Source organism: Salvelinus namaycush, unplaced genomic scaffold (assembly GCF_016432855.1).
Source record: "Salvelinus namaycush isolate Seneca unplaced genomic scaffold, SaNama_1.0 Scaffold1248, whole genome shotgun sequence".
NCBI classification, from domain to species: domain Eukaryota; kingdom Metazoa; phylum Chordata; class Actinopteri; order Salmoniformes; family Salmonidae; genus Salvelinus; species Salvelinus namaycush.
The window spans coordinates 60,185-74,850 of record NW_024057951.1 but is presented as its reverse complement, the minus strand read 5'-3'; the positions used below and the strand labels follow the sequence as shown (position 1 = coordinate 74,850).

Below are 14,666 nucleotides of genomic sequence, written 5' to 3'. Positions count from 1 at the left end.
TGGCGTAATGAGTGGAGATGACTCAGGAAATCAAAGGTTCATATCAAACGGAGAGCCTAATGCTTCCATTGTTCTTCATGAGTTTAAGTTTAGAAAATGATCTCTCCACAGAAGAGACAGTTAATGGGGATGGTAAAAAACAAAATAACTCTGACGTAGAGTCAAAACAGACTACACACACACACACACACACAAGGATCACTCACCAGGTCATGAGGGTAGAAGCGAACTGAGGTAGATCTGGAGAGGTGGGAGTCTGTGTCCCTGTTGAGGTGAAACAAGGACAAGGTGACTTCAAAATGGTAGTTGACCAGGGCTCTGGTCTAAAGTAGTGTACTATTAGGGAATAGGGTGCCATTTGGGGTCTAAAGTAGTGTACTATATAGGGAATAGGGTGCCATTTGGGGTCTAAAGTAGTGCACTATATAGGGAATAGGGTGCCATAGGGCTCTGGTCTAAAGTAGTGTACTCTATAGGGAATAGGGTGCCATAGGGCTCTGGCCTAAAGTAGTGCACTATATAGGGAATAGGGTGCCATAGGGCTCTGGCCAAAAGTAGTGTACTATATAGGGAATAGGGTGCCATAGGGCTCTGGCCAAAAGTAGTGTACTATATAGGGAATAGGGTGCCATAGGGCTCATAGGGCTCTGGTCAAAAGTAGTGCACTATATTTAGAGAATATGGTGCCATTTGGGGTCTAAAGTAGTGTACTATAATAGGGAATAGGGAGCCATTTTCAGACGCAGACAATTCCCTGTTGTGGTTGATGAACTAACCATATGTTATTGGAGGCGCGTCGTGTCGCAGGTTCGAAGTTAACCAGGGACATGTCACATCCCTCCGCCTCGTACAAGGAGGAAGTGTTCTTCCCTGGAATCACAACACACAGCCTGTTACTCTGATTACAAAAACCAACTTAAGGTGTAGGAGAAGTGTAGTAAATAGTAAAATGTACTGTACTTAAAGATGACATTGCTGAATAAAACACGTACGCCACGTGGTCATTAGGTTATTGCTGTACGGTCTATTTTAAATTAAGTCTTCACAATCCATGCGGCCCAATCAAAAAGAACCACACTACACATTATTATTATTCTGTGGTTTACTATGGTAACTGTGGTAACTGAGGTAACTATGGTAACTGTGGTAACGCATTGGAAGCACAAATTGAAAACAAATTGGAGAAAAAAAATCCATAAAAACATCCAGTGCACAAATTTTGTAAAAAAAAAACAAAACAAAAACAAACAAACATAATAATTAATAAAGTATTTATTTTATTAATTTGTTAAAATGTATTCTGATTGGCCTCCCGGGTGGCGCAGTGGTCTAGGGCACTGCATCGCAGTGCTAACTGCGCCACCAGAGTCTCTGGGTTCGCGCCCAGGCTCTGTCGCAGCCGGCCGCGACCGGGAGGTCCGTGGGGCGACGCACAATTGGCATAGCGTCGTCCGGGTTAGGGAGGGTTTGGCCGGTAGGGATATCCTTGTCTCATCGCGCTCCAGCGACTCCTGTGGCGGGCCGGGCGCAGTGCGCGCTAACCAAGGGGGCCAGGTACACGGTGTTTCCTCCGACACATTGGTGCGGCTGGCTTCCGGGTTGGAGGCGCGCTGTGTTAAGAAGCAGTGCGGCTTGGTTGGGTTGTGCTTCGGAGGACGCATGGCTTTCGACCTTCGTCTCTCCCGAGCCCGTACGGGAGTTGTAGCGATGAGACAAGATAGTAATTACTAGCGATTGGATACCACGAAAATTGGGGAGAAAATGGGATAAAAAAAAAAAAAAATAAAATTGTATTCTGATTTATAAGGGGGTTGCTGGAGCATCATCAGCATCCCTATTTCCCGCAGCTATGCAGCAACCTAGTCCGGGCAAATGAGGCATAGTGTTGCAGATTGTCTCACAATGAAATTAAAATGGACTTCTTCCGGAAGGCAAACACTTTGACGCAACTGGCGTGAACAAGGCTTCACACATAAAAACAGTGGCTCTTTGCTGTATTTGTTGACAGTCTCTCTTTAGTCGTGGTTTTAAAAAGAGTGGAAATCTCACAATATACATTTTGCTGTGCGCTCGAGGAAGCTGCAGACTCTAATCCGATTTGCCTTTAGGTGCACTTGATTTGTATCTTCAAACACATTAAATTATAACCAAATGGGAACACTTCTCCTAACCAGCATGCAGGGCAGCTGAAACAAGTGCCCCTACCACCAACAGCGCGAGACGATTCAAACGAAAACAAATGAAATAAATAGGAATGGAAGGCCTTATCGTTGATTTTTTTGTGATCAACTAGGAATGCCTTGGAGATCGAACTGTCGGTCGCCATCGACTGGTTGGTGACCACTGCCCTACATAGTGCACTACTTTTAACCAGGTAGTACCATATGTAAGGAATAGGGTGCGATTTGGGATACAGTCCATGACCACCTGTAGTTAGTCCCACACACTCTGATCTCATTGGCCGATGACATCAGTCCACCAATCAACGGACAAAAAGTCGATCACAATCTTTGGCGACTTCAAATTAAATGTCCAGTCAGTGGTTGCCTCATCTCATATCCACCAAGCCAACGTGGCTAGTTGAGGTTTTACAAAACTGTTCTACATCCAGTACCAATTCAAAAAAAGGTACAACAACAAAATATTGACTACAGACAGTGTGTTGTGATCATAGAATTAGAATACTAGAATGGACATGAACCTTCTTACGGCGGGATAAAGGGTCAGCCATTTTGGTCAGGGAGTTGGACAACCGTGGTCAGTCAGTTTTGTGATAAGATATTATGTAAAATAATGAATTTGAAGACTTTATCATCTGCACTGTATGTGTGTTAGCTAGCCTGTCGGTTTTATAGGAATGATTCTATACATATTTTCCATTAACTGCCAATATGCCAACATTCCATTGAAACAACACAGTCCAGCCACATCAATCCACTGGTTGACATCAGTTGATGACAGGACAGACCAGCTGTAAATGCAACAGGTACTGATACTGTATCATATGATAGGACTCACAGCTTTCCGAGACAACAAAAACTAGTCTGTTTACATATATTTTAGAGGCTATTTATATAGAAAACTGGTAGAAAAACAAAAAAATATGAAATATTAGGTTGACAATCCACAATTTCTGATACATCACATGGTTTACTTTCGTTTTCCTGCATAAGTACACTGAACAAAAATAGTTACATGAGTTATTGGTTCAAATAAGGAAATCAGTCAATTTAAATAAATTCCTTAGGCCCTATTCTATGGATTTCACATGACTGGGAATATAGATATGTATCTGTTGATCACAGATACCTTTAAAAGGTAGGGGCGTGGATCAGAAAACCAGTCAGTATCTGCTGTGACCACCATTTGCCTCATGCAGCGCGACACATCTCCTTCACATAGAGTTGATCAGGCTGTTGATTGTGGCCTGTGGAATGTTGTCCCACTCCTCTTCAATGGCTGTGTGTGAAGTTGCTGGATATTGGCGGGAACTGGAACACGCTGTTGTACACGTCAATCCAGAGCATCCCGAACATGCTCAATGGGTGACATGTTTGGTAAGTATGCTGGCCACGGAACTGGGACATTTTCAGCTTCCAGGAATTGTGTACACATCCTTGCGACATGGGGCTGTGCATTATCATGCTGAAACATGAGGTGATGGCGGCGGATAAATGGCACGACAATGGGCCTCAAGGATCTCATCACATAATTTCTGTGAATACAAATTGCCATCAATAAAATAGAATTGTGTTTGTTGTCCGTAACTTATGCCTGCCCATACCATAACCCCACCGCCACCATGGGGCACTCTGTTCACATCGTTGACATCAGCAAACTGCTCGCCCACAAGATACCATACACGCTGTCTGCCATCTGCCAGGTACAGTTGAAACCGTAATTAATCCGTGAAGAGGACACTTCTCCAGCGTTCCAGTGGTCATCGAAGGTGAGCATTTGCCCACCGAAGTCGGTTACGATGCCGAACTGCAGTCAGGTCAATACATTAGTGAAGACGACGAGCATGCAGATGAGCTTCCCTGAGACGGTTGTGGAGGTCCTGGGCTGGCGTCGTTACACGTAGGTTTGCAGTTGTGATGCCGGTTGGATATACTGCCAAATTCTCTAAAATGACGTTGGAGGCGGCTTATGGTAGAGAAATTAACATAAAATTCTCTGGCAACAGCTCTGGGGAACATTCCTGCTGTCAGCGTGCCATTTGCATGCTCCCTAAAAAAAACGTACATCTGTGGCATTGTGTTGTGTGACAAAACTGAACATTTTAGAGTGGCTTTTTATTCTCCCCGGCACAAGGTGCACCTGTGTAATGATCATGCTGTTTAATCAGCTACTTGATATGCCACACCTGTCAGGTGGATGGATTAATCTTGGCAACGGAGAAATGCTCACTAACAGGGATGTAAACACATTTGTGCACAAAACATTTGAGAGAAATAAGCTTTTTGTGCGTATGGAAAAAAATTTGGATCTTTTAAACATTGGGACCAACAATTGACATGTTGTGTTTATATTTTTTGTTCAGCGCAAAAAAAAAATCAGGATTCTACCTCTACTGCCATTAACTCCAATTAGACTGGTTTGGATTCTTCCCTGACCAATATGGCTGCCATTTTCACCCCATTCTGGAACTGTGAGGGTTTATGACAGGGATGGACAACTTTGATTGGCGTTGGGGGGGGGGGGGGGGGGGGGGGGGGGGGGGGGCACAGTGTCTCGGGGGTTTGTGTACCCACATCCATAGGCAGAGCCGGTCCGAGCCTTTTGGAGGCCCTAAGCAACATTTTGTTGGTGGGGTAGGGGGGGCCCCCGCCACAATGCGAGCAAAACATTTTAGTGGCAAGTTTGCTGCAATTCTACAACAACAATCCAATGGGGAGGAGAGACGATTTAGCAATTTGAATAATAATATTTGACTGAGTGACTAACAAAATCAATTGGGGTCCACCGGTCTGTAATTCGACCATGATTACTACGAGTTTAGATAGCTGGCCGCTAAACTAACTTAATCATAACAAGTGAAGAAACTGCTGACGTAGGCCTCCCGAGTGGCTCAGTGGTCTAAGACTCTGTCACAGTGGTCTAAGACTCTGTCACAGTGGTCTAAGACTCTGTCACAGTGGTCTAAGACTCTGTCACAGTGGTCTAAGACGCGGCATCGCAGTGCTAGCTGTACCACTAAAGATCCTGGGTTCGACTCCTGTGGCGGGCCCGGGCGTAGTGATCGCTCACACGGTCGCCAGGGGTTACGGTGTTTTCTCCGACACATTGGTGCGGCTGGCTTCTGGGTTAAGTGGGCATTGTGTCAAGAAGCAGTGCGGCTTGGTTGGGTTGTGTTTCGGGTCCTCCGAAACACAACCCACCAAGCGCTCGACCTCTCGACCTCCGTACGGGAGTTGCAGCGATGAGACAATGAAATGTGGGATTTAATTTTTTTAACTGCTGACGCACAACCAAACTCCAAAATTGCACCTTGTGTATTCTACTATTCAAACGCTCAACAGTACATAGGGGTGGGGGTCCCATCCCCGGTCTATGATATAGAGATCCTATTCAATTACTAGAGGGGCGATGTTTGGGATTCTCTCTTGCCATGCACATGCCCACCGTACCTTCTCCGCTATGCAATCTGGTTTCAGAGCTGGTCATGGGTGCACCTCAGCCACTCTCAAGGTCCTAAACGACATCATAACTGCCATCGATAAGAGACGGTACTGTGCAGCCGTATTCATCGACCTGGCCAAGGCTTTCGACTCTGTCAATCACCGCATTCTTATCGGCAGACTCAACAGCCTTGGTTTCTCAAATGACTGCCTCGCCTGGTTCACCAACTACTTCTCAGACAGAGTTCAGTGTGTCAAATCGGAGGGCCTGTTGTCCGGACTTCTGGCAGTCTCTATGGGGGTGCCACAGGGTTCAATTCTCGGGCAGACTCTTTTCTCTGTATATATCAATGATGTTGCTCTTGCTGCTGGTGATTCTTTGATTCATCTCTACGCAGACGACACCATTCTGTATACTTCTGGCCCTTCTTTGGATACTGTGTTAACTAACCTCCAAATGAGCTTCAATGCCATACAACACTCCTTCCAAGGCCTACAACTGCTCTTAAACACTAGTAAAACTAAATGCATGCTCTTCAACCGATCGCTGCCCGCATCCACCCGCCTGACTAGCATCACTACTCTGGACGGTTCTGACTTAGAATATATGGACAACTACAAATACCTAGGTGTCTGGTTAGACTGTAAACTCTCCTTCCAGACTCACATTAAGCATCTCCAATCCAAAATTAAATCCAGAATCGGCTTCCTATTTCGCAACAAAGCCTCCTTCACTCATGCTGCCAAAAATACCCTCGTAAAACTGACTATCCTACCGATCCTTGACTTCTGCGATCTCATTTACAAAATATCCTCCAACACTCTACTCAGCAAATTGGATGCAGTCTATCACAGTGCCATCCGTTTTGTCAACAAAGCCCCATATACTACCCACCACTGCGACCTGTATGCTCTCGTTGGCTGCCCCTCGCTTCATATTCGTCTCCAAACCCACTGGCTCCAGGTCAGCTATAAGTCTTTGCTAGGTAAAGCCCCGCCTTACCTCAGCTCACTGGTCAACATAGCAACACCCACTCGTAGCACGCGCTCCAGCAGGTAAATATCTTGCCATGAACATGTTCAGTCTTCACAAAGGCCGTCCCTGACTGGACCGTCGTCACAAAGCCCGTCCCTGACTGGACCGTCGTCACAAAGCCCGTCCCTGACTGGACCGTCGTCACAAAGGCCGTCCCTGACTGGACCGTCGTCACAAAGGCCGTCCCTGACTGGACCGTCGTCACAAAGGCCGTCCCTGACTGGACCGTCGTCACAAAGGCCGTCCCTGACTGGACCGTCGTCACAAAGCCCGTCCCTGACTGTACCGTCGTCACAAAGCCCGTCCCTGACTGTACCGTCGTCACAAAGCCCGTCCCTGACTGTACCGTCGTCACAAAGCCCGTCCCTGACTGGACCGTCGTCACAAAGGCCGTCCCTGACTGGACCGTCGTCACAAAGGCCGTCCCTGACTGGACCGTCGTCACAAAGGCCGTCCCTGACTGGACCATCGTCACAAAGCCCGTCTCTGACTGGACCGTCGTCACAAAGGCCGTCAGAGTAGGATCAGTTCCTCCCTGTCATATTCAGTATGATCTAAAAAGGCTAATAAACTAATCCCAGATCAGCACTGATCTCCCTTCATCTCCCCCCTACCGATGTCATGTTGCAGGCTGGTAGAGCATTATGGGTACTGTAGTACATTATATTACACTTCCCTACTGATGTCATGTTGCAGGCTGGTACAGCATTATATTACACTTCCCTACTGATGTCATGCTGCAGGCTGGTAGTGCATTATGGGTACTGTAGTACATTATATTACACTTTCCTACTGATGTCATGTTGCAGGCTGGTAGAGCATTATGGGTACTGTAGTACATTATATTACACTTCCCTACTGATGTCATGTTGCAGGCTGGTACAGCATTATGGGTACTGTAGTACATTATATTACACTTCCCTACTGATGTCATCCTGCAGGCTGGTAGAGCATTATGGGTACTGTAGTACATTATATTACACTTCCCTACAGAAGTCATCCTGCAGGCTGGTAGTGCATTATGGGTACTGTAGTACATTATATTACACTTCCCTACTGATGTCATGCTGCAGGCTGGTAGAGTATTATGGGTACTGTAGTACATTATATTACACTTCCCTACCGAAGTCATCCTGCAGGCTGGTAGTGCCTACGGTAGAGGCCTTGTCCTGAGAGCCCTCCAGGTGTGCACTTCCATTCCTGGCCAGCAGGGAGGCGCTAGCGCTCAGCACGGTCACCTGGGACGGGGTTCTGGACGGCTGACCTTTCACCTGGGAAGTAGAAGGCTGAGAGGCCTGGCTGAGAGCCTCCTGAAGACTGAACGGTGGAGAAGAGTGACAGGGACAGGAGGAGAGGGGGACATGGGAACGAGGACAGGGAGAAAGAGGAGATACATTAGACAGTATGGGAGGTGAAGCACGGTAACAAGACACATGAGACGTGGAGGAAGGAGATAAACACTAGTTAGATATAACATGTTTTAAAGATCAGATAAACTATATAACGGGAAATATGTTGTGAGAATAAGAGCAGGGAACCCAATAGGACATTTATAAAATAAGACTAAGAAAGTACACAGGAAAGGGGGAGGACGTGTACTCAGTCAGAGATACAGTAGGTGATTGGGTTCACCCCTAGAAGGCCGGTGCACCCCTAGAAGGCCGGTACACCCCTAGAAGGCAGGTCCACCCCTAGAAGGCCGGTGCACCCCTAGAAGGCCGGTGCACCCCTAGAAGGCCGGTGCACCCCTAGAAGGCCGGTACACCCCTAGAAGGCCGGTACACCCCTAGAAGGCCGGTCCACCCCTAGAAGGCCGGTGCACCCCTAGAAGGCCGGTGCACCCCTAGAAGGCCGGTGCACCCCTAGAAGGCCGGTACACCCCTAGAAGGCCGGTACACCCCTAGAAGGCAGGTCCACCCCTAGAAGGCCGATCCACCCCTAGAAGGCTAGAAGGCTGGTACACCACTAGAAGGCTGGTCCACCAATAGAAGGCTGGTCCACCAATAGAAGGCTATAAGACTGGTCCACCACTAGACGGCTGGTACACCACTAGAAGCATGGTCCACCACCAGAAGGCTACAAGGCTGGTTCACCACCAGAAGGCTGGTCCACCACTAGAAGGCTGGTCCACCCCTAGAAGGCTAGAAGTCTAGAAGGCTGGTCCACCCCTAGAAGGCTAGAAGTCTAGAAGGCTGGTCCACCACCAGAAGGTTGGTCCACCACCAGAAGGCTAGAAGGCTGGTCCACCACTAGAAGGCTGGAAGGCTGGTCCACCACCAGAAGGCTAGAAGGCTGGTCCACCACCAGAAGGCTAGAAGGCTGGTCCACCACCAGAAGGCTGGTCCACCACCAGAAGGCTGGTCCACCACTAGAAGGCTGGTCCACCACTAGAAGGCTAGAAGGCTGGTCCACCACTAGAAGGCTAGAAGGCTGGTCCACCACCAGAAGGCTGGAAGGCTGGTCCACCACCAGAAGGCTGGAAGGCTGGTCCACCACTAGAAGGCTAGAAGGCTGGTTCCACCACTAGAAGGCTAGAAGGCTGGTCCACCACCAGAAGGCTAGAAGGCTGGTCCACCACCAGAAGGCTGGTCCACCACTAGAAGGCTGGTCCACCACTAGAAGGCTGGTCCACCACTAGAAGGCTGGTCCACCACTAGAAGGCTGGTCCACCACCAGAAGGCTGGTCCACCACCAGAAGGCTGGTCCACCACCAGAAGGCTGGTCCACCACCAGAAGGCTGGTCCGCTGGTCCACCACCAGAAGGCTGGTCCACCCCTAGAAGGCTAGAAGGCTGGTCCACCACTAGAATGCTAGAAGGCTGGTCCACCACTAGAAGGCTGGTCCATCACTAGAAGAATAGAAGGCTAGTCCACCACCAGAAGGCTGGTCCACCACCAGAAGGCTAGAAGACTGGTCCACCACCAGAAGGCTGGTCCACCACTAGAAGGCTGGTCCACCACTAGAAGGCTGGTCCACCACTAGAAGGCTGGTCCACCACTAGAAAACTGGTCCACCCCTAGAAGCCTGGTCCACCACTAGAAGGCTAAAAGGCTGGTCCACCACTAGAAGGCTGGTCCACCACTAGATGGCTAGAAGGCTGGTCCACCACTACAAGGCTGGTCCACCACTACAAGGCTGGTCCACCACTACAAGGCTGGTCCACCACTACAAGGCTGGTCCACCACTACAAGGCTGGTCCACCACTACAAGGCTGGTCCACCACTACAAGGCTGGTCCACCACTACAAGGCTAGAAGGCTGGTCCACCACCAGAAGGCTGGTCCACCACCAGAAGGCTGGTCCACCACCAGAAGGCTGGTCCGCTGGTCCACCACCAGAAGGCTGGTCCACCCCTAGAAGGCTAGAAGGCTGGTCCCACCACTAGAAGGCTAGAAGGCTGGTCTACCACTAGAATGCTAGAAGGCTGGTCCACCACTAGAAGGCCGGTCCACCACTAGAAGGCCGGTCCACCACTAGAAGGCCGGTCCACCACTAGAAGGCCGGTCCACCACTAGAAGGCCGGTCCACCACTAGAAGGCCGGTCCACCACTAGAAGGCCGGTCCACCACCAGAAGGCCGGTCCACCACTAGAAGGCCGGTCCACCACCAGAAGGCTAGAAGGCCGGTCCACCACTAGAAGGCTGGTCCACCACTAGAAGGCCGGTCCACCACTAGAAGGCCGGTCCACCACTAGAAGGCCGGTCCACCACTAGAAGGCCGGTCCACCACTAGAAGGCCGGTCCACCACTAGAAGGCCGGTCCACCACCAGAAGGCCGGTCCACCACCAGAAGGCTAGAAGGCCGGTCCACCACTAGAAGGCCGGTCCACCACTAGAAGGCCGGTCCACCACTAGAAGGCCGGTCCACCACTAGAAGGCCGGTCCACCACTAGAAGGCCGGTCCACCACTAGAAGGCTAGAAGGCCGGTCCACCACTAGAAGGCTGGTCCACCACTAGAAGGCCGGTCCACCACTAGAAGGCTGGTCCACCACTAGAAGGCTGGTCCACCACTAGAAGGCCGGTCCACCACTAGAAGGCCGGTCCACCACTAGAAGGCCGGTCCACCACTAGAAGGCCGGTCCACCACTAGAAGGCCGGTCCACCACTAGAAGGCCGGTCCACCACTAGAAGGCCGGTCCACCACTAGAAGGCTGGTCCACCACTAGAAGGCCGGTCCACCACCAGAAGGCTAGAAGGCCGGTCCACCACCAGAAGGCTAGAAGGCTGGTCCACCACCAGAAGGCTAGAAGGCCGGTCCACCACTAGAAGGCCGGTCCACCACTAGAAGGCTAGAAGGCTGGTCCACCACTAGAAGGCTGGTCTACCACTAGAAGGCTAGAAGGCTGGTCCACCACCAGAAGGCCGGTCCACCACCAGAAGGCTAGAAGGCTGGTCCACCACCAGAAGGCCGGTCCACCACTAGAAGGCTGGTCCACCACTAGAAGGCTAGAAGGCCGGTCCACCACTAGAAGGCCGGTCCACCACTAGAAGGCCGGTCCACCACCAGAAGGCCGGTCCACCACCAGAAGGCTGGTCCACCACCAGAAGGCTGGTCCACCACCAGAAGGCTAGAAGGCCGGTCCACCACTAGAAGGCTGGTCCACCACCAGAAGGCTGGTCCACCACCAGAAGGCTGGTCCACCACCAGAAGGCTGGTCCACCACCAGAAGGCTGGTCCGCTGGTCCACCACCAGAAGGCTGGTCCGCTGGTCCACCACCAGAAGGCTAGAAGGCTGGTCCCACCACTAGAAGGCTAGAAGGCTGGTCTACCACTAGAATGCTAGAAGGCTGGTCCACCACTAGAAGGCCGGTCCACCACTAGAAGGCCGGTCCACCACCAGAAGGCCGGTCCACCACCAGAAGGCCGGTCCACCACCAGAAGGCCGGTCCACCACCAGAAGGCCGGTCCACCACTAGAAGGCCGGTCCACCACCAGAAGGCTAGAAGGCCGGTCCACCACTAGAAGGCTGGTCCACCACCAGAAGGCCGGTCCACCACTAGAAGGCCGGTCCACCACTAGAAGGCCGGTCCACCACTAGAAGGCCGGTCCACCACCAGAAGGCTAGAAGGCTGGTCCACCACCAGAAGGCTAGAAGGCCGGTCCACCACTAGAAGGCCGGTCCACCACTAGAAGGCCGGTCCACCACTAGAAGGCCGGTCCACCACCAGAAGGCTAGAAGGCTGGTCCACCACCAGAAGGCTAGAAGGCCGGTCCACCACTAGAAGGCCGGTCCACCACTAGAAGGCCGGTCCACCACTAGAAGGCCGGTCCACCACCAGAAGGCTAGAAGGCTGGTCCACCACTAGAAGGCTAGAAGGCCGGTCCACCACTAGAAGGCCGGTCCACCACTAGAAGGCCGGTCCACCACCAGAAGGCTAGAAGGCCGGTCCACCACTAGAAAGCCGGTCCACCACCAGAAGGCCGGTCCACCACCAGAAGGCTGGTCCACCACTAGAAGGCTGGTCCACCACTAGAAGGCTAGAAGGCCGGTCCACCACTAGAAGGCCGGTCCACCACTAGAAGGCCGGTCCACCACCAGAAGGCTAGAAGGCCGGTCCACCACTAGAAGGCCGGTCCACCACCAGAAGGCTAGAAGGCCGGTCCACCACTAGAAGGCCGGGCCACCACCAGAAGGCTAGAAGGCCGGTCCACCACTAGAAGGCTAGAAGGCCGGTCCACCACCAGAAGGCTAGAAGGCCGGTCCACCACTAGAAGGCCGGTCCACCACTAGAAGGCCGGTCCACCACCAGAAGGCTAGAAGGCCGGTCCACCACTAGAAGGCTAGAAGGCCGGTCCACCACTAGAAGGCCGGTCCACCACCAGAAGGCTAGAAGGCCGGTCCACCACTAGAAGGCCGGTCCACCACCAGAAGGCCGGTCCACCACCAGAAGGCTAGAAGGCCGGTCCACCACTAGAAGGCTGGAAGGCTGGTCCACCACCAGAAGGCTAGAAGGCTGGTCCACCACTAGAAGGCCGGTCCACCACCAGAAGGCTAGAAGGCCGGTCCACCACTAGAAGGTTGGTCCACCACTAGAAGGCTGGTCCACCACCAGAAGGCTAGAAGGCCGGTCCACCACCAGGAGGCTGGTCCACCAATAGAAGGCTGGTACAGGGAGGAGGAGCAGGAGGGAGAAGCAGGAGGCTGGTCCACCAATAGAAGGCTGGTACAGGGAGGAGGAGCAGGAGGGAGAAGCAGGAGGCTGGTCCACCAATAGAAGGCTGGTACAGGGAGGAGGAGCAGGAGGGAGAAGCAGGAGGCTGGTCCACCAATAGAAGACTGGTACAGGGAGGTGGAGCAGGAGGGAGAAGCAGGAGGCTGGTACACCAATAGAAGGCTGGTACAGGGAGGAGGAGCAGGAGGGGGAAGCAGGAGGCTGGTACACCAATAGAAGGCTGGTACAGGGAGGAGGAGCAGGAGGGGGAAGCAGGAGGCTGGTACACCAATAGAAGGCTGGTACAGGGAGGAGGAGCAGGAGGGAGAAGCAGGAGGCTGGTACACCAATAGAAGGCTGGTACAGGGAGGAGGAGCAGGAGGGGGAAGCAGGAGGCTGGTACACCAATAGAAGGCTGGTACAGGGAGGAGGAGCAGGAGGGGGAAGCAGGAGGCTGGTACACCAATAGAAGGCTGGTACAGGGAGGAGGAGCAGGAGGGAGAAGCAGGAGGCTGGTACACCAATAGAAGGCTGGTACAGGGAGGAGGAGCAGGAGGGAGAAGCAGGAGGCTGGTACACCAATAGAAGGCTGGTACAGGGAGGAGGAGCAGGAGGGATAAGCAGGAGGCTGGTACAGGAGGGGGAAGCAGGAGGCTGGTACAGGAGGGCGGAGCAGGAGGCTGGTCGGCCAAGGATGCGTCCCAAATGGCATCTTATTGCCTATAATCTATATGGAGCCCTGGTCTAAAGTAGTGCACTATATAGGGAATAGGGCCCTGGTCTAAAGTAGTGTACTATATAGGGAATAGGGCCCTGGTCTAAAGTAGTGCACTATATAGGGAATAGGGCTCTGGTCTAAAGTAGTGTACTATATAGGGAATAGGGCCCTGGTCTAAAGTAGTGCACTATATAGGGAATAGGGCTCTGGTCTAAAGTAGTGCACTATATAGGGAATAGGGCTCTGGTCTAAAGTAGTGCACTATATAGGGAATAGGGCTCTGGTCTAAAGTAGTGCACTATATAGGGAATAGGGCTCTGGTCTAAAGTAGTGCACTATATAGGGAATAGGGCTCTGGTCTAAAGTAGTGTACTATATAGGGAATAGGGCTCTGGTCTAAAGTAGTGCACTATATAGGGAATAGGGCTCTGGTCAAAAGTAGTGCACTATATAGGGAATAGGGCTCTGGTCTAAAGTAGTGCACTATATAGGGAATAGGGCTCTGGTCTAAAGTAGTGCACTATATAGGGAATAGGGCCTTGGTCAAAAGTAGTGCACTATATAGGGAATAGGGCTCTGGTCTAAAGTAGTGCACTATATAGGGAATAGGGCTCTGGTCTAAAGTAGTGCACTGTATAGGGAATAGAGCTCTGGTCTAAAGTAGTGCACTATATAGGGAATAGGGCCCTGGTCTAAACACAGTGGTGTAGTGGTGCTTGGAGACGTGGGTAAACGTCCCCAGTGGTGTAGTGGTGCCTGGAGACGTGGGTAAACGTCCCCAGTGGTGTAGTGGTGCCTGGAGACGTGGGTAAACGTCCCCAGTGGTGTAGTGGTGCCTGGAGACGTGGGTAAACGTCCCCAGTGGTGTAGTGGTGCCTGGAGACGTGGGTAAACGTCCCCAGTGGTGTAGTGGTGCCTGGAGACGTGGGTAAACGTCCCCAGTGGTGTAGTGGTGCCTGGAGACGTGGGTAAACGTCCCCAGTGGTGTAGTGGTGCCTGGAGACGTGGGTAAACGTCCCCAGTGGTGTAGTGGTGCCTGGAGACGTGGGTAAACGTCCCCAGTGGTGTAGTGGTGCCTGGAGACGTGGGTAAACGTCCCCAGTGGTGTAGTGGTGCCTGGAGACGTGGGTAAACGTCCC

The 14,666-nt window shown here is 51.8% G+C and overlaps 1 protein-coding gene across 1 annotated transcript in view; it reads right to left on the bottom strand.

Moving 5' to 3' along the window:
• Positions 1 to 206: 206 nt before the first annotated feature.
• The window catches only part of LOC120036214 (pecanex-like protein 1), a gene marked incomplete at its 3' end in the record, with an annotated part of 64,064 nt that continues 49,604 nt past the window's right edge, over positions 207 to 14,666 (bottom strand). Inside the window, exons 7-9 of the mRNA XM_038982695.1 lie at positions 7,781 to 7,974; positions 777 to 870; positions 207 to 264 (exon numbers count right to left, since the gene is read on the bottom strand). Coding sequence (XP_038838623.1) covers positions 207 to 264; positions 777 to 870; positions 7,781 to 7,974 — 346 coding nt within the window. The remainder of the gene's footprint in view (positions 265 to 776; positions 871 to 7,780; positions 7,975 to 14,666) is intronic.